The 20192-nt window shown below is 40.0% G+C and overlaps 1 protein-coding gene across 9 annotated transcripts in view; it reads right to left on the bottom strand.

The window, feature by feature from the left end:
* The window catches only part of Cadps2 (calcium dependent secretion activator 2), a 535973-nt gene that overhangs the window by 44084 nt on the left and 471697 nt on the right, over positions 1–20192 (bottom strand). For 5 of the 9 annotated variants that reach the window (XM_085683581.2, XM_048450971.3, XM_048450976.3 and 2 more), the window contains 4 exons: positions 17584–17739; positions 16020–16167; positions 15211–15225; positions 8832–8906 (listed from right to left, as the gene is read on the bottom strand). In XM_085683581.2, the coding sequence (XP_085539707.2) occupies positions 8832–8906; positions 15211–15225; positions 16020–16167; positions 17584–17739 (394 nt within the window). The remainder of the gene's footprint in view (positions 1–8831; positions 8907–15210; positions 15226–16019; positions 16168–17583; positions 17740–20192) is intronic. The other 4 variants (XM_085683584.2, XM_048450981.3, XM_048450977.3 and 1 more) reach the window with 1 other exon arrangement.

A 20192-nucleotide genomic window follows, 5' to 3' on the forward strand; every position in this document is an offset into this window, starting at 1 on the left:
CACCTAGCCCAGATGTTACCCAATCCCTGTTTCCCTTCATTGTTTCTTCTTCTTTTGTTCTCCCTAGAGCAGTGGCCTGTCTTATTTCCCACCTCCCTGGGAAGAATCCTTAACCGCGTTTGCCATACCTTTGAAGCACATACTTGGATTTAATCAGGTACCTTCTGCATATATGGCCCTGATCCAAAGAAGTAAATTTGATCAAAATAATTTTGCCATGCTGAATTGGCAAGATATTATTATTATATCAAGGTAGTTAAGTGATGTTTACTCTCTGTCCACCTTATTCCTCAGAGGAATTCGGGATAAAGCATTCTATGTTCTTAGAAAGAGCATGTGTACCCACACATCACTTTGTGAATCTACATATCTATATCTATATACTCAGTGAAAAGGTATTGCCTTCCAATATTCCTTTTTTCCTTATACCAAGAAAAACAGTGCCTCAGTGATGGGAATACATCCTGAGAGGTGTTCACTTTTGTATTCTTAATTCTTGACAAAGAATCAATTTCCCAAGTTTTTCTTTGGTATCCTCACCACTGTAGAAGGAACGGCAGGCTGTGTTCCTGCCCGGATCCTGGCTAGCTTAACCCTGAAATAATTACATGGAAACTGTATTCTTTTAAACACTGCCTGGCCCATTAGTTCTAGCTCTTAGTGGTGTGGGAGAATTGTCTGTATTCACCAATCATGTTTTAAATAAATGCTGATTGACCAGGCAGGAAGTACAGGTAGGTAAACCAGATAGGAAATAGAACAGGAGAATGCTGGGAAAGAGGAAGCCCATTCCTCAGAATCCAGCCCAGAACACCAAAGAAGCAACATGTGAGCTGCAACGCTGAGAAAGGTACTGAGCCGTGTGGGTAACATAGATAAGGATAATGGGGTAATATATGTTATAAGAGTTAATACAAAGACTGAGCTAATGGGCCAATCAGTTTTATAACTTATGGAGATCTCTGTGATTTTCTTTGGAACTTACTGGCTGTGGGGTACTGGGGTGGGACAGAAACCCCAACAAGCAGGTCCCCTCATTTTACACACCACTACATGCAATGATTTCCATTTTCATCTTCCTGATTTACAGATGGCCTCCTTGCCACCTCCAGCTACCTGTCCAAACCAGTCTTGTGATGTGCATGCCTGTGATGTGATGAGAATGTCTTTGGGCTGGATTGTACAACTCATACACAAGGAAGACTAGAGGGTGGTGTTGCCACTCTTTCCCTCTGTGACTTTCTTGAGTTCTGTAGGGAGTTGTAGAAATGATAAAGGTTTAGGGGCCAGAAGGATTCTCCTAGTATGACCTCAATTGTCTCTTTTCTCATTTGTAAATGGGGGAACTGTAATGTGGGCACCAGTTCCACCCTGCGGAGATGGGGGCCACAAAGATGGGGCTCCAGACCTTTCTCTCAGTCAAAACAGCTTAACTTCAGTGAGTGTTACGTGTTGTTTTTCTTATTATCCCAAATTTTGAGCGACTTAACTAATTTTTAACACAAGGTAGCAATAACTATAACATTTAGCATTAGATTTAGATTTAGTGTTCCATCTACCATTTTTTCCCCTTGGTAAAAATGTTCTCAGTTCCCTTCTGCTTTCCACTTCTCCTCTGGGGGCTGCACTTACAGCACCTCAGGGCTGGGAGTAACAGCTACTGAGGGTGCATCATTTCAAATTATCACATTGATAATTTCAGCCCATCCACTTCCCCTCCCCCCTCCATGTCTAAGGATCTCTACTGGCATCTCCCTTGGATATCTCAAACTCAATCATACTGTGACCTATAATGTCATCAGGACCGTTCTCTCCAAATCTGTTTCTCTTTGCAGGGCACCCGAATCACCGGATGACACTTGATTCTTTGCTGTGAGTCACATCATAAACCTAAGGGTAGCCCTCAGTGTTTGCTGCCACGGCACTGTGGTAAATCCTGCTCGTGATACATCTTAAATGCTTGGGATTAGTTTCCAAGAGGTCAAAGTAGAAACCTTCTGTGAAGTCTGTTTGCTATAGGCCATCCGCCACATCTTCTAATACAGTGCTGGTTAATTCTTCACCCCACCTTGCGCCTCTCCCATCTTTTCAGTGACTTCCCACTGCTCTTGGGATCAAGGCTCAAAACTCCTTAGCACATCCTATCAGCTTCTCCTCACCTCTTTCAGCTTCATTTTACACCAGGCCCCGGTGCCTGCAGCGTCATCCGCCTAACCGCTATGTCCCTCTTTTTTTCTGGTTGACTCTTTCATTGTTTAGAACACAGCTTCTGTTTGAGAAAACCTGCACTGTCCTCCAACTACATGAGTCACCGTGCCATGCGGTTTGTGATACACCATGCACCCGTCTGGATGGAATGTTTGTTAGCTCGTTCCTCCCAGGGGTTCAGATGGCTCCCCAAAGAGCAGGACCTTGACTGTTTAGCTAGCACTGTATCCCTGGCGTTGAGTACACTGCCTGGCATACGGTTATATCCTGAAAATCTTGGATGCCTCAGGACCATGAGAGTCAATGCTTTTTTTATCTTGTCCTTTCCATTTAAATCTTTTAAAACAATGAGTACTCCCATGAAAAGTGATTTATTCAATGTTCCATGTAACAGACAGAACTGACCCAGGGCACTGGCACTGAAGCAGGTTTGTTTAGTATTTTCCAGATGGAACTTCCATATTCTTTTCTACTAGTCACTCAACAAACACCGTTGCACGAGAAGCCCTCCACATAGTATAGAGTTAAAATGGAGAAAGAGAATGAGATTCTTGACCGCAAGAGACAGAGAGACTCACGTGTGGACACATGGTAGGTGATGAAGAAAGGTGTGGGTAAACAAATTAAACTTGGCTAGGAGGGTTCGATGGCTTCTAGGAAGGAAATCGGAGACTATTTCAATGGAACTACAAGAATAAAGGGAGAAAGAGCTTCTGAGCAGGGAGTTAGGTTGTGAAAATGTACAGAGCTTAAACAAGCAATGGAGAAGTCACTAGAATGCTGGAAACACTAGAGCCTGGGACGTGAGTAGGAGTGTCTGAGGGACAAAGGGGATGAGATTGAAAATGACATGGAGGTGACACCTGGTGTGTGCGTGAGCCCTTTCCAAACTACTCTGAGGATTCTTAATCTTCTGTGTGGCATTACTCTGAATTATTACGATAGGTAGGAAAGGATACTAGGGCAGGTTAAGGTAAGAAAAAGGTCCTCTCAAACACTGTGTCACCAAATGCGACAACCACTTCTCATGGGACATTAACAATACTCAAGTGAAAGGTATAACTGAGAAACCGATGGCAAAGCCGTAAGGCAAAGGTGACCACAGGGAACACCTCGAAGACCTGGCCTCCCTTGTGTTCTGAGAGGCACTCCAGATGCATTGTAGAGGCCTGACTAGCGGAAGGGAAGCATGGTGGCAATCTTCGAGGTATGGGTTTAAACAAAGATTGATAAAAGGGTACCAGTCTGAATGGGATGGGGACAGAAAAGGGCATGTCCAATTGACTCAATTGGCTCTGGTACCCTCTCTTGTGAGGAGCTTCAGAGGACTCTAAGAAGACAAGCATCCTAGGATGAAGATGCTTTTACAATATGGAGACAATGAACATCAGTCAATGGACTCAGGGAATGCCAACGAACAGCACTGAGGTTGAAGTTGATGTTCACATTCTCACAAAAACTGACTTGTGGAGGTAGAGAGGAGGCCACTGGAAATATGGGCTTGTAGGCAAAAATAATAGCAACAATAATAGCATGGATTCACATTTAAATAGTACTTAAAGTATACAAGCTTCTGCCATAAGATTATCTACATTAGCCTGGTTGCGACAATGCATGCTTTGATCCCAGCACACAGGAGGCAGAGACAGGCTGACCGCTACAGAGTTCAAGATCATCCTGGTTTACAGAGCAAGTTCCCAGTCCTCATGTCAGGTAGTTCACCACACCAGAACATGGGCATCTGATGCTTCTGGCTCTGTGGTCTCCTACAAGTGTGTGTGCATACCCCGACACAGACATGTATATTTAGAAACACTAATAAAAATCTGAAAACCACAAAAACAGAAACCCAACTACCAGAAACTGTGAGCTACACCAATGCAGGAAGGCACTGAGTGACTATGTTAACGGACACAAATAATAAATTAACAATGCAGCGCAAGGTCTCAGATATAAATAAAAACCAGAGAAGCAAACAATACTGACATAAAAGAGTAAAATGGAGAGTTGTTCTTACAAAAAATAAAATCAATGAACCCTTAGCCAAACTAACTAAAAGAGAGACAAGACCCAGATAGATAAACAGGAAAGCAAGTGAATGAGAGACTCACACACACACACACACACACACACACACACACAGATAGATTGGGGGGTGGGGAGAGAGACTAAACACAAGTAGGTTCATTAAGGAGTGTATTTTTAAATTTTTACTATGCATTATATGTGTACAGGAGTTTTGCCTATAGATACATATGTATCTGTACCCACGGGAGTGCCTAGTGCCTGAGGAAGTTGGCAGAGGGCATCATATCCCTGGGACTGAAGTTACAGACAGTTGTGAGCTGCCAGGTGGGTACTGGAAATCAAACCTGAGTTGTCTGGAAGAGCAGCCAGTATTCTTACTGCTGAGCCATCTTTCCAGCCCATCATTTAAGAGTATTTGAAAACTTAAACTGCAGTAAATTGAAAGATATGTAACACATAGCCAAATTCCAAATTGAAGCAAAAAGGTATAACATATCAACAATAAATAATGAGTTGAAACTGTCATAGAAGAAAAACTAAGCTAAACAAAGACAAGCCCAGGGCTAAACAAATTCACAGTCTAATTCTATCAGACATTTAAAGTGAAACAAACCCTAGGACATCTCCAACTATTTCTTGGAATAGAAAGGAAAGGATGTTTATATTAAAGATAGACCCTTCTCCTCTTCCCAGATGTCTCATTTAGAGACAACAAAGACTAAGGTATTGTACAATGCATTTTAACAGCTCACATGTAATTTTCTAGCATGTTGACATCTAAGAACTGTTTCATAAAAATATTTTCTTTCCTTAATGAATAAACCCTTCATTTATCCACTCCTCAGACCCTGGCAGCTGGCCCACTTGGAGACCATGTCAGTTGGCTCAAACAAAATTTCTTCCCATGGTGACTGATGAAAGGTGTTTCTTTCTAAAGATAATTTGTAAATATTGGACAAAGCAATTGCTTGTTCGAATGGATGGCCACCAACACATGGATGATGAAATCAGAGAAGGATGATACCACCAGAGAAATAAAATAAACCTCTATTCAGTCTAAATAAGTGGAATGCACAAAGTGTCTGATACAGAATCCGAAGCAATCATTTTCAAGAAGCTTACTGAGACCCCATAGCTGAAGACACCACACACTTTGGTCAGAGGACATGAAGACATCAAGGTGGTACTGACCAGGGAGCTTCCTCCCTGCTGGTGATTGGCTTTCAGACTAGAAGGTGCTATTCAGGCCAAAGAGAGGGGACACAGCTATGAACCCTGTGAACTACAATGGCAACCAATGTGGCAAGGTATGCCCAAGAACTCGATAGCGGCAGAAATGCCATGGGAGTACCCAACTCTTTCAGAGTAGATTTAAGACCAGTTCCACAGGAGGAAATACATGCTTAGTGCTGTAAATACGTGGTTGTAGAGTTCATAGGCTCCGGGGGTGAATCTACTACTATTATTTTGCTAAATGGGCGTAGTGTCAACCTGCCCTCTAAATTGACATTCTTCTGCCCATAGATTAGTGCAGCGTCTAGGTCACAATAGACAGTTTGGGTTTTTATTTTTGGACAGTGATTGTCCGTTAATGCAGAAGTTCAATACTAGTCAAAGGGTATTGAATAACTAACTGTAGAGTACTCAGCCACAAATGGGACCATCTTGGAAGAGGAGGATAAAGAGCCAGGGATTGAGGGCTGCAGCAGACAACTCTCCTGGATATAATGGGACTACACATGGTGAGCTCACAGAAGCTGTGCTTGTCTGCTCAGGAGCAACCAAGTTAAAGTCAGTCAGGGTTCAAGCTTGGAGTGGGCGGGACACATGAGCCCATACCCCTTGGTGAGGACCTATTGACAGTTGATGGCATCTAGGGGAGTGAGAGTCAGTTTTCTTTAAGGGTATGGCTCCTGGTAGGTCTACTGTGTTCCGCTGGATGGCCTCATACCCATAAATATATAGGCAGCACAAACTGAACTTGGTGGATTATTAAAATTAAAAAGGACACAAAGTTGTATGAATGAGGAGTGGATCTGGGGTGGGCGTGGGAGGAGTTCTGGGGAGGAATTTGAGGTGAACATGACCAAAATACAGAGTATACATGTATAGCATTCTGAGATAATTAATAAAGTATCATATTAACAACGCAGCTTACTATACGACATGAGAACATAGGAGCTGGGGGAATCAGGAAAAGCAATAAACAATAAGTTTAATAAGGAGACAAAGAATAAAAAGAAACTCTATGATAGAAGTCTATAAAGGCTGAATTGAAAAAAAAAAATCCAACAGTGAGCTTTATCACCTAACACAGGACAGAAAGAAACATTAAATCACAACAAAAAGCCGAAGTCATCTGAGACTAGTATGCAGTCAGAAGAGAGAAAAAGAACAGCCTGAAAGAGTGAAGGGAATTCAAGGATTTCTTGCTCTGTTTTCTGACTGCAGACACAGGGTGACCAGCCCTGTCTCTGCCCTGAACAAGATAAACTGCAGTTTCTGAAACTGCAGTTCAGGGAGGCCCTTCTTCCCTTGAGTTCTCTTCCTCATGGATATGATCAGAGCAACAAGAAAAGGAATGGGTACAGGCAGCAGTATTCTAGAACCATTTTCCTTCATGGTTATCTCCTATCCCAAGGTCTTTTACCAGACAATTTGGAACATACGCGCAAAAGAAAAAAAAAAAAGACATCAACTATAATCTCACCACCCAGCATAACCTCGGTGAGCCTTGGGGTGCAAACCCAGATCATAATCTCACTACCCAGCACAACCTCTGTGAGCCTTGGGGTGTGAACCCAGACCATATGTCACCCTTTCAAGGACTCATCTTTTATCCACTTGCTACTATATTTTAAAATATACTTTATCATTATGACTCCCCAAACCATAGATTAATATAGACGGCTGACACAACAAAAGTCAAAACAGATATAATTTGTACATATCTGAGTACTCTGAAATATGCAAAAAGGCAAAGGGACATTAACACATTTGATATTTCTGAAATCCCTTCTAGACAGGCTCTAACAATTTAGGTCCAGTACACACGAAACTTGAGTGATTCAGTTCATGCTTTTCAAGAGTGTTAACTGAAAATCATCTAAGTTCATTTATTGGAAAAGCTGGTATCTGCACTCCTTAAATTATTAATGAAGATTGATCTTTTTTGTTTTTTTTTCAAGGCAGGGTTCTTTGGTAAAACAGCTTTGGCTGTCCTGGAACTTACCAGGATGGCCTTGAACTCACAGAGATCTGCCTGCCTCTGCCTCCAGAGTGCTGGGACGAAAGGCGTGCACCACCATGCCCAGAGAAGATTAATATTTTTATATTGTTAGCTAAACAACTTATGTATTACTTATAAAACTGCTGTTGGTTTTTCTCTGCAGTGGATGTATTCTTTCAGTTGCTTTATGAAACCTCTTCTGAACATCTTTGAGATAAAGCCTTGAAGGGCTAGAAGCAACTGCTCATGTCAAAGTTCTACTTAGAGAATATCCATTTTCTTTCTACAGCATTTAAAAGTCAATTAATAATTGTACATCTTTACAGAGTATATAATGTTTTGGTACATTTATACACTGTGTGCTTCAACACAGGATACTTAATTTTCCCATCATCTCTTCTTCCCCATGAGATCATTATAAGCTCACCTCTTCGAGGTGGTTTGGATTAGATGATTCAATAATCAGAAACACAATTGCTCTCAGTGTAAAGTCCTTATCTATATCATTTGGCTGAGACCTTGAACCTGTTAGCCAATGACTTCTCAACCTCTTTAGGTTCTTGGTGCTGTCAGCATCACTTCCTTAGTAAGGTTTGATTTCAAATAATACCTATGTTTGTGGTTATGCCTCTCTGAACATGCCCAGTCTTTGCAAATGTTACGCATTACCATCTGTTATGCCTTAGTGGCATCTAAGTAACATAATTGCTAAATGACAAAGCCATTTATTCCTGACTTTCATGTATACAATGAAATACCGTTGCATGTATCAAAGGCATTCCAAGCACCAAGCAGAAAATTTTTGTAGTGAAGTTCTGATACAGTCCTGCCAGTTTTGTCTGTGCTTAAGGCTGGAACTCCAGCCCTAGGGAGATCTACAACAAACAGGCTAAATTCATAGACTGAGGATACTCAGATTTGCTCTGAAAGGAAAACAGTGAGCATGAATATGATATAACAAAGAATTCTTGGAAAGAACTGTTTTTCACAGGAAACCCCCCCAAGAAATGACAAAATTTTTCACACAAACAACCAAACAAATCAATCCCCACAGTGCTGAAACAGTGTTCATTTTCTTGCTTGGAGCTTTTCTCAAAACTGACACAACTTTACTTCGTGTGTTTGTGTCTGTGTCTATGTGTGTGTATTCACACATGTACTTACTTATTTTGTATTGCTAGTGATCGAATCCTGGGCCTTGTGCATGCCAGGTAGGCACTCTGGCACTAAGCTATACCTCAGTCACATTTATTTCTTAAACTACCATTTCACACTTAGATATTTAGAAACGTAAGCGATATCAAAAAGTTCTCATTCGACGATTATTTCTTAATTTTATTTGCAAAGGAGAAAAATGATACATTACCTTTGAAACCAGCAGTGCAATGATTTCTTTCACAGTGTTGTCAATCAAATCATCTATTTTTGAATGGTACTGTTGCTAGGTTTGAAAAGACAAAATGCATTAGTGGATACAGACATGAATTCTTTGCTGTAAGTCATGACGGCTATAAAGCGACTAGTTATGACATATCAAATTTACTTAAAATGATCGTTTTGAACATTAAAAGGACAAAGCTGTGACAACGATCCATCCAGTCAACACTTTTTACGTTGCGGTTGGGAAATTTTCCCATGTGCGCTGTTGAGTTAAGCAGCTAATGGGGTTATTACGGCGGCTGAATTGAGTCCTTATCTGTATTCAGGCAGAGGAATGTGAAGGGTGCTTTTTGTCGTCTCCTCTGTAATGAAGGTGGCCCTGTATTTTTCTAAAGGGTTGGTTTAGCCAGAGAAACAAGGGGACTCAAAAGAGATTTAATTAATACAGCATTTCATGTCTGGCAACTCTCATTCATAAGTTATTTTAAATGTGCTCAAGAAATAAAATGCGCTGCCAATTGTTCTCCCTAAAAGGAGACTTTTTGTCAGCCCAGGAGCAGCAGTGTATACAATTCTTACAACATGTTCAAGCAAAGGCAAAATTAAAATTTCGTCAACAAAAGGGAATAGATGGTAACAAATTAATAGGCCATAAAAGGTATAATGAAACGACACACTACTCCCTATAGCTTTGTTACTGCGTCCTCACGAACAAGATGTCTTTAAATAAATACAAAAAAAAAAAGATGTATTTAAAATAAACCTGAAAGACTCCTGCTTTTACTTTCTTCTCTAAAGATTACTAGAAGGTTCCTTTATTAAATTAGCAGAAGCTTGGGCTTCCTGGCATATGTAGGCACCTCTATTTAAACAGTAAGTCTTTGGAAGCATTTATCTGACAGCAGATTGTCCCCAATGGCCACTTCACAGAAAATGCGACTTGTAAAGACTAACCCTATCCTGATGATCAAGGCTTCCAGGAACAGAGCGCATAATGCACAGACTAAAAGTACTCATGTCAGGATAAACATTAGACCAGCTTCACAGCTGCCAGCTGAATGGTTCCCTAAGTTCGATGTATTTGAAAGCCATTTTTCTTCCTTCGGAAAACATGTCTCAAAGTTTTCACACAGAACAAAACATCAACTCAGGCTTGCTTTGGAATACGAGGGAATGATCCCCACACCCTCAAGGGCTCTAATAGCTAGAGAGGTCATCATCTACTTGTGTAAATAATGAAGCATAATGTTGGAGCTTCCAAGTTATTTTCTTTCTTTTTCTCTCTCCTCCCCCTCCGTGTGTGTGTATTTGTGTGTGTGTGTGTGTGTGTGTGTGTGTGTGTGTGTGTGTGTGTGTGTATTGACATTGATCTCAAATTAACCACATGCACTTGATCACTGAGATTTCTGGTATGTAGTACTTGTCTGGTTCACTTAAAACCTTGCTGACTCCCAAAGCTTTGGTCCCCAGAGGACAAAGAGAACAGGCATTTGGACATAGTGGGTGAACTCACACTACAGGAGAGTTGGAATGTTTAATGTTGACATAGGAAATGAGACAATTTTTAGAAAAAAACAAACAATTTTGAAGCAAAAGAGTGACGTTCAGTCAAACAAGCTGACTGGTAGGTTGTCGAGATTTACTTAAACAGTTAATGCCCTGGATCATAAGCACACATCAGGGCCAGTGCAACGGTTTCAGTACTTGGACTAAGTGATTTGTAGGGTGAGACCCAACAGACACCCTTGCAGAAGGGCCTCTCAGCCCCAGTCAAAAGCTGCACAAGGAACTGGGTGATGAAAGAGCTTATGCAAATGAGTTCTGCCTCTCCCCTTTCATGTTCCTGCTCCAGACCTGTGTCTGTGCAGCGCAAAGAAACGAAATAGCAGTCATGGCCCCTCTGTGGGGAGGAACTGGAAAGAGATACAGGAGACAGGCCAAAATGGAAAACACTCCCCAACAGGGAGGTGCTACGGAGGTCCGCGGCCTCTCAAACGTGTTCTTAACCATGCCTGGGCCTCAATGCTCTACTTGCCATTTACTTCATATTTTCACTCTTTAAATATTTAAAAAATATTTTTATTGCATTTATTCTTCATGTGTATATGGATGTCTTGCCTGTCTGGTGCCGCAGGAGGCCAGTAGAAGGCATGGATTTTCTGGGTCTGGAGTTATCGATGGTGTGAACCAACCTGTGGGGGCTAAGAGTTGAACTCAGATCCTCTAGACGTACAGCCACTGCTTTTAACTACTGAGTCATCTCTCCAGCTTCCATATTTTAATTCTCAAGAAACAAAATGTCTCAGAATGCTAGTGCATATAAAATAATAGAGGTTACACATTAAATTGTTGCATTGGATTAATTCCGGCCATTCTTAAAATCAGTCATGAGCCACTTAAGAAGCCATTTATATTCCTTTTACTGAAAGGCTTAGAAAGTCAATGAACCTTGGGGGTCAAGAAATCCTGATAATGTACAACCTATTGATATACTGTCTGATTCCTGATATAGACATAGAGCATGAGAAGAAAAGAAAGAACGAGAGAGAGAAATGAACGTATAAGAATGAGTGAAGTTAAAACAAAAAAACAAAAGGATCAAAACCTTTAATCTATTATTTCAGAGGTCAATAAGTATGGGGTCACTAGATTTAAACACTATGGGAGTCAGCTGCTATAGATTCATCCCATCATTTTGGAACACCAGCCAAAATGTAGTATGAACATCCATATTTTAGGTATCCATTCTGCAAAGACAGCAAACCATATGGGTTATAGGGGTATGCCAATACAGGTATAAGAAAGCTAGTAAATTATTCAATAGACCTGGTAGCGTCCCAAGATAAAAGGTAACACTCTAAATCACAAGATAGCAACAAACAGTATTTTTCTGCAAAGCTATCTTTATTGCCTAAGCTAAAACCAACATACTGTTTTCCACTTCAACGAACAGATAACATTGTTGATAGAAATTTAGAAAGTTTTTGTCCCTGACTACTAAAACTTCTGTAAATGATGTATATATGTGTGTGTGATGTGTTTTCACATGTGTGTACGAGTGTGTATATATATGCATGTTAGAGGTCAACCTTAGGTCATTCTTTGGCAGTTGTTCATCTTGTTTGTTGAAACAGGGTCTCTCAATGGTCTTGGGGATTTCCGGCTAGACATGCAAACCCACACATCCTTCTGTTTCTGCCTCCATGATCTCAGAGTGCAATCCTGTATCCCAAGCATTTGCAGGTGGCTTCAAGGGACTGAATTCAGGTCCTTATGCTCATATAGCAAGCACTTTGCTGATTAAGCAATCTCCCCAGCTTCAAAACCTTTGTAAATTCTTGTAAAAACATTTACATTTATTTAAAAATATTCTTTTTCATTTTAATATTTATTTATTTGTGTATACAATATTCTGTGTATGTGTATGCCTGCAGTCCAGAAGAGGGCACCAGACCCCATTACAGATGGTTGTGAGCCACCATGTGGTTGCTAGGAATTGAACTCAGGCCCTTTGGAGGAGCAGGCAATGCTCTTAACCTCTGAGCCATCTCTCCAGCCTCCTAAAAATATTCTTATTGGGCTATTTCAAGTCCAACTGCTAGTCCTAAGTACCACAGTGTTGGCAGAGTGTAGCTCAGTTGCAAGCTGATTTTTGCCATGTCTGCCCTCAAAAGCAAACAGGTTATATCTTTCTTCTTCTGAGACTGGATCTCAATTTGCCTTTGGGCAATCATTTAGAAATCCTTGCTTCACAGCTCAGGCACGTTTAAAATCCTGGCATTGCTCCACTCAGTTGGACAGCATCATTTCACTGTACTGTTCACATGCAAATATGTTAGAAACTGAGACTGACCAAATAGTGCAGCCTAGACTTTGGCCCTTGTTTTGGGTTGCATTTTAGGAGGATTGGTCTGCTTCTTCTGGGAATGGGAAAACTCCCCTTTAATTGATAACCAATCCTGTCCAAGTAGGACCACTGGTTCACCTGAGCTACTCACTGATTTGTTCACATTCTCACTTCTTCATTCTCTGGCAATGAGACCAGGGTGAAGTGGCTGAGAAGGCAGATGGAGGTCTATAACATAGGTAGTCATCTGTTTTTCTACAGTAATGGATACTAAGGATTTAAAACAATGTGGTGGTTTCATGATCTCAACATCAGTGCTGCAGGACTGGCCTAAGTCTGCTGACTCATTATAAACACCTGTCATGTGAGTAGATCATTCAGTCACTAATCACTTCATTAACCTCTATTCTGGGCCTCAGAGAGCACCTTTACATCATTGCGTATCACAAAAAAAAAAAAATAGAATTGCGATCTGGGAACACAGGCAGGTCTTTGGTGTGGTCAGGAATGGAGGAATTTTTAATTTCATCAATGACAATATATTCATAAAATTACCAGAGTTCAGTGACTTAGTACATTTCTGCTTCATTCATAACTCCACTCATAAGACATGTTTTACATGGTTCTGAACTGTCCATTAATCTAGTTCTGTCAATAACTCTGTTTCTCTCTGGAACAATTTCAAATCCTGGCAGAGAGGAGAGAGACAGAGAAAGAGACAATGAGAGGCAGAGGGAGACACAGACAGAGAGACAAAGGGAGGGAGAGAGAGACACAGAAAGACAGACACACAGAGAGAAACAGAGAGACAGGGAGGCCTACGGAAGGTGGAACTGAACAATTCTGTAAGTGTATCTATTGGAGATTAAAAGCAACATACACGATCCTTTTCTTTTGTAGTGTTTACCACTTTTCAGGGTTGCTAATAGGTTTTACACCTGCACATTTTGAACTACATTAATTGTGTGAAAGTTGTAGGGAACTAATTGTCTCTGGTGAGAAGGTACAGGTGCAGACAGAATGAATAGTAGCAGATTACTCTTCAAAACGACTCACTTCTTAATGTAAAGAATCACTTGGCTTGCCATTTGTGTATGCAGTGGCTACTTCTCTTTTAAATACTAGAATAAATCGTTTCTTGTAGAGGAAGAATTTTAGAGCAGTAATAATACATCAGCCTGTTCATTTGTTCAACATGTATTTAACAAGAGCCTGGTACATTGTAGGTACTGTGTACATATTAGAACGAATATAGTCGCTCAGTATTTGTGGGAAGATGATTCCATAATCTAGATGAGAGAACAATGAGCTTATGAAGCCACTTAAGATAATATTCTCGGATTGACAGCAAAGGTTTACATCTGGGTGTTGAAAAACATGAAGAAGTGATTAGGGGTCATTAGCATCCAAGCGAGCGGCTTACTCGTTTGGATAATAAGAGGCAATAAATCACGTTGTGTGTGATCAGACAATAACTGGTGAACATTCTGTAACACTGGCAGATCAGTTAGTTATATATTTGTATGACTGTATGATATGGTATTAGAAATATATTTTCTCCCTAAATTGCACACAGAAAAATATGAGCATATGCACATGACTATAAATGAAATCCAAATAGCTAATATCTACACCTGGGTTAAATAAGAAAGAAGTTCACATAGTAGGTATCCTTAGCTTCTTTTGTACTTAGCCAAGTCTATAAAATTGCTAGCTAAGTAAGTAAGGTCCTGATATTTGGCTTTCAGGTTTCAGCAGAATGACTTATAAGAATGAATATGGTAACAGAAGAAAAAAAAATACTAAATAATGACAAGAACAGAATGCAATCTGGTCAATCACGTATGCATGAAAATTCGAGGGCGTTAACCTCCAAAGGTCAGGTACCACTTTAGGGCAATCTTTTAGGGGTTAGGATGGGTTTCATAGTGCATACTGATTTCTCCCTACCAGTGGAGGCTGATACTTACATCCCAGGTTATTGAGGGTTATTGAAATCCACATTTGTATTCTTCAGTATGAAGTGACCTTGCACATGGGTGTAGCCCCCTGATACCAGTACTTAGGAGTTACCCTGACATAGGGTTCATGGTTACCTAAAGCTCCAACTCTATATTCTACAGGAAATATAAACTGTATCTACATACTTGAAAATAATAAGTCACTCTCCCTGCATATTTATTTGGACTTTGGTTTAAAGGATGCTGAATTCACATAGCTTTAAGTAATTTTATCTTTTCAAAACGTAAGAATAGTTTATAGATTCTGTAGCCCGAGAGAAAAAGTTCCTGTCTGACATCTTTTAAAGTATAAGCATTTACATGTTGTTAATTTTGTAGATACACTAGAAGTCTTAAAAAACTTAAAAACAGAATATTATTTTAATTTGAAAAAGATGAAAGCAAAGATTACATAATTCTAAAATGGAAGATAGACTTTTCCAAAAACAAACAACACTCTCCCCAACCCACGAATGTAGAAAACTCCAAACCAAACCGAAACAAAACAGGAGACTTACCCATTGGCTCCTAAACTGGATCATGTGATGGAGGAAAAATGAGGTAATGATGAAGGAGAACATGGGGAAGAACAGAGAAACGATGAAAAAAGTAATGACAACAGGAAGGGACACAAAATGTCAATGTAAAAATGTAAACACACAGTCTACAAATACGGATCCATTTTTACCCAATCAACACTTTCAACAAAAACAAATCATGAGGTAAGATGATGTTGCTGTTTTGAGTTTAAAATAAACAAACAAAACTTAAAAGTGAAATAATGAAATTTTTATTAGCGAGAACTAGTATGTTTATTGAAATTTAGAGTGCATTTTAATTTATTCTGTGTTTAATTTATTCATGTTTATGGAGGTAGAGGTGGGGTGGGTCCTTGGCATTATGTAGAGGGCAATTTCAGTCCCACTATGTGGGTCCCAAGGATGGAACTTAGATCATTGGGTTTGGAGGCAAGTTCGGAGACCTTTACCCACGGAGCAATCTCACTTGGCCCAGTAAGAACTAGTGTTTACTTGATCCTTAAAAAAGGAAACTTCTGTATAAATAAAGTTTTTCATATGCTATAATTTTTGTGCCTTGCTTTTATGGATGCAAACTCTGAGTCTTCTAAATTTGTATAAACAAAGTAGGCATGATTTTAGTTTTCTTATTTGCTTGGAACAAGCAATGTTTATGTAAATCATCAACACCAAAATGGTATATGGGAAATTCAAGACCACTTGGGAAGTTTCAGCAGGCTTATAAACAAAAGGAGAGGCTGTCCAGAGCAGAGGATCCTCCCTGTTGACTACCGTCCCCTAGGACTTACCTCCTGCCCTCCATCCAGGGCACAAAGCTTGGTGCTTTGCTTTTTAGCATCCACTAATACATTAAACATGGTGCACACGGAAGCTGGGATGCGCAAGTCGGTTGTTTTGTTTGCCTTTTGCAGCTTGAGTTCAAACGCAGCTCTTGTTCTAGTTTTTAAAACATGAATTAGAGTAAGAGATCCTGACATACATCCTACCCATGTGTAAAAGTGAAATCAGTTCTACAAGCTGGTAAGATAAGCCAAGCAGAAATGGAGTAAGTAGCATGTTGGAGCTAGGGAGTAGGGAACTAGGACCAGCTGGGCTGGTCTATGTAGGTTTCTCAAATAAGGCTTAGACTGTGATGTGTCTGTAGAAGAATAGAATTTGTGTTCTTTCCCAAGTGGTATTTTGAGTGCTACTTTATGCAGGCATTCAAGGCAGTACAAACATCCAAATGAAGCTTTCCGTTATATCTAATGTACCATATTTAATGGCAATGTTACTTATTGCCTAAGTTGATATCCAAGTAGAAAAGCTAAATGTTCTTTTTGCATTTAAGCAGAAGACATCCTGTGTGTTCATACAGAACGAAAGAAAAAGGTACCAGTCTGGAAAGCTGGAAAACTAACAAACCACAGAAAACAACAATCCTTTTATGTCATTTAAATTGTCTCTTAAATGCCTGAAGTTACAGGTAAAAACTAGCAAAACAGGTAATTTAGATCGGCTTTTGTTAAAGATCCCCCCACCACAATAATCTGACCTACAGATTTGAGACTTGAAACTCACAGCTGAGTGAGTTTTAAAAATTAAATAATCCAAATCACAGTCTTGTCTTAGGAGGGCATTCACATTACTCTAAGAACGGGACTTTCTTGGCTCAATGTGTTTAGATACTTGGTAGGGGTATTCAGTTGTTCCAACTATTTGAGTGTTACTCATGTGCACCTCCCTTCCAAAATCAAAGACACAAGTAAACACATCATAAGTAGAGGCACAGGACTTATCAGCATGCTACACAAACATTGCAAGAACTGTTTACAAATAAAAGGATATTCGCAAGTCTCTGAAGTCTTTGACTTATTTCTGGTTAAGTGACGAGGAATGCATACGGCTATATTCTCTGATGTAACTGGTGAATTCCAGAAAGCAATGAGTAACCTTGGAATGGGAATGGTGCTAGTTGTATTTTGAATTTATCTGGCCACTTTACGGCACACAGACACAATACATAAGGCATAAGAACTCAGCAGACCCTTTCTGGATGTCTGAGGAGACGCTGCTTTTGGGATATAAATCACAGTACTCCCAGAGAGACACGTACGGTTGATGTGATTAATATGGTGTAGGTGCTACTGATTAGAGAAATGGGTGGGAGACCTGAAAAACAGTATCGTCAGACTGAGTTCATCAATGACATGGGTTCTCAGAATTAAGGTCAGAGGACGCAATATATCCAGGACATTTTGAAACAGTGGTTCATACTCATTTCTTCCCCGTGGTAATTAATAAAGGGTATTTGGTAAAGTGTGGCAGGATGGATGCTAGTATACCAAGCAGCAACTTGAAACATACATCTACCTTTTGACACAGGCCTCTATCATATCACTGGCCATAAGTTTCAGTCTTTGCTCTAAGTGGTGGGCAAATTCTTGTTCTGGCCAATGCAGGTCATAGACAAACATTTGCAGTGCATCAAGTTTCCAGAACAGGTCTTCAGATGTTCCTGAGCCATTGCTAGAAGAAAGAGGAAGAACGAAGAACACGATGAACTTGCAGTGTTAACAACAACATGGACCACCCATCCGCTGGTTTTCCTTTCTCTGCTACTGCCATCAGTGAAGAATAGACCACAGACAATCTCTCAAGATCCAGGGTTCTCTTGGGTGGGCTTTCTAAGTCCTCCTTTCAACTTCTTAATGGGGTAAGGCAAAAAGAACATGAGAGAAATAGATGCAGTAGTGAGTTTTTGCAAAAGGGACTAAACTGGGTACAAAGACAAAAGATAAGAAATCAAGCTGTGGAGCCAGGCATTGGGGGCACAAGCCTTTAGGAGGCATAGGCATAGGCAGAGGCAGAAGCAGAGGCAGATGAATCTTTATCAGTTCGAGGCCAGCCTGGTCTACAAGAGCTAGTTCCAGGACATCTAGGACTGTTACACAGAGAAATCCTGTCTCAAAAAACCAAACAACAACAAAAAAATCAAGCTGTGCATAGGACAGATATTTCAAGCATTCTTAACCAATTTCTAAGATAATGATGACTACATAAAATTATCTTCTCTTCTAGATTTGGAAAAGTGTTTTGTGCAAGAAAACTTGTATGGTCACACCTATTAATACCTTACTGCCATCCATGTACCTACACCTCTGTCATCACTGTGGCTTTTCTCTACAAGAACGGAGCACACAGGAAATAACACGATAAGTAGGAAGGAAAACCTTTGCTTTTAGTTTGAACTGCTTTATGTTGCTTCTAGCTTATGACTAAAATCTGACATCACAGAAATGGTATTTGCGCTGCTCTGAAGTTCAAGCACAACCATGCATTTCCAGTCTTTATGGATGACTTAACCAGCATTCATTACAGTGAGAAAGCTACTGTAGGAAACGGTATTTTCACACCATGTATGAAGGTAATCTGCAGCAGAGTTTGTATGTTATTTGAGCAAGTGATACCCTCACTACTTTCCATGAGCCAAATATCCAGTCGATAGGATGACAGATGTTTGAAAGTAAAATACGCCTGCATTAGAACATATTGAGACTCAATTGCAAAATCAGAGCAAAGCAGAAGTAAAAAGAAAAAAAAATCTGATTTATTTGTTCTCAGTGTCCTAATAACTGTTTCACATATATTACACTAAATTTATATTCTTACTTCACAAAACAAAATGAAAGAAATAAACCCATGTATTACAAGGGCACATTGAAAACTTTAAAACAAATTATTTTAAACGACCACAATGTTTAGCTAAATATAACTTAATTAGCGAGCTTTGGAAAAGTCACCCTTGCCCTGGCTAATTAAAAGCTTGGTTTCTGCCCTGCACCCTGGCCTCAGTGTCTCAGTTCTATCTCCAATTTAAGTTGCTATCTCTAGCCATTCTGCCAGGAATTTCTCAGGATCTCCTGGTCTAGCCAAGTTGTCTTCGGAGTGAAGTTCTCAAGGGACCAATCATGACAAACCTGAATAGCACACACTGAATTTTCCAGACTGATTGTCTCTGCACCTTAGCGTGTGCCGCAAGCAGCATCAGTAAATACCTGACAAGACCACACTGACACTGCCGTGAAGAATGTGTAAAACAATGCCCTCTTCACATGGGTCACATGTGCAAGAAAGACATGAGAAGAACAACAGGGCAGGCAATCTTCCCTCATGTATCCAGTGGGTATGGTTAGAAGATCTGTACTTTAATTGGATGTACTCCGCAAGAGGCAAAGCCGGTTTATAAATGTTGGAGGAATGTAACTTTAGAAATGTGCACGCTTTAGCAATACACCACCACCGCCAATTATCATCAAAATAAAACAAGATCTCATGGTCAAGATAATTCTGTTAATTTTTTTTTACACAAAATGTGAATTAGACTTGATAAAGACATGAATGTGGTTTTCTTCTGCTGAATGCTCTGTTAAAATTAGAGACAATCAATGTGTTTAACTGGAAATTTAATTGGTCTAATAAGTGTCTGTTATAATTAAATAGATGAAAAAATATAAATAGGTTTTCTCTGGATTTGGTACAGATAACCTGCAATTTATTCAGAGACTTCACATTTAAGATTATTTCTAATCAGTGACCTAGTCCTAAAAATATTACTTACAGATTAAAGAACTCAAGTGTGAATATTGGATGCTGATAAATTCTCTAAGTCAGTAGAAATTTAGCTCAGTGACATTTATCTGCAGGGATAATGACAATCATCTGTACTGCCACCCCTTCCCAAATGATGACTCTATCTAGAGAGATGGGAAAAGGTCATCTGGATCTTTCTTTTTTAAAAACATTAGGTGCCTTCTTTCCTGGGAAAGCATCAAATGGCAGATGATGCTGGTGCAGCAGCATCCAGGGCCCAGGATTAGGAGGATGTAGCAGCTTCTGTGGAGGATTTCTGGTCATTGTAGAGGCTGTGGTCATGGTCAAGGCTGCGAGGCTCATGGAGGTAAAGGTGAAGACAAAGAGTG

Source organism: Myodes glareolus, chromosome 25 (assembly GCF_982192425.1).
Source record: "Myodes glareolus chromosome 25, mMyoGla1.1, whole genome shotgun sequence".
Lineage (NCBI taxonomy): Eukaryota > Metazoa > Chordata > Mammalia > Rodentia > Cricetidae > Myodes > Myodes glareolus.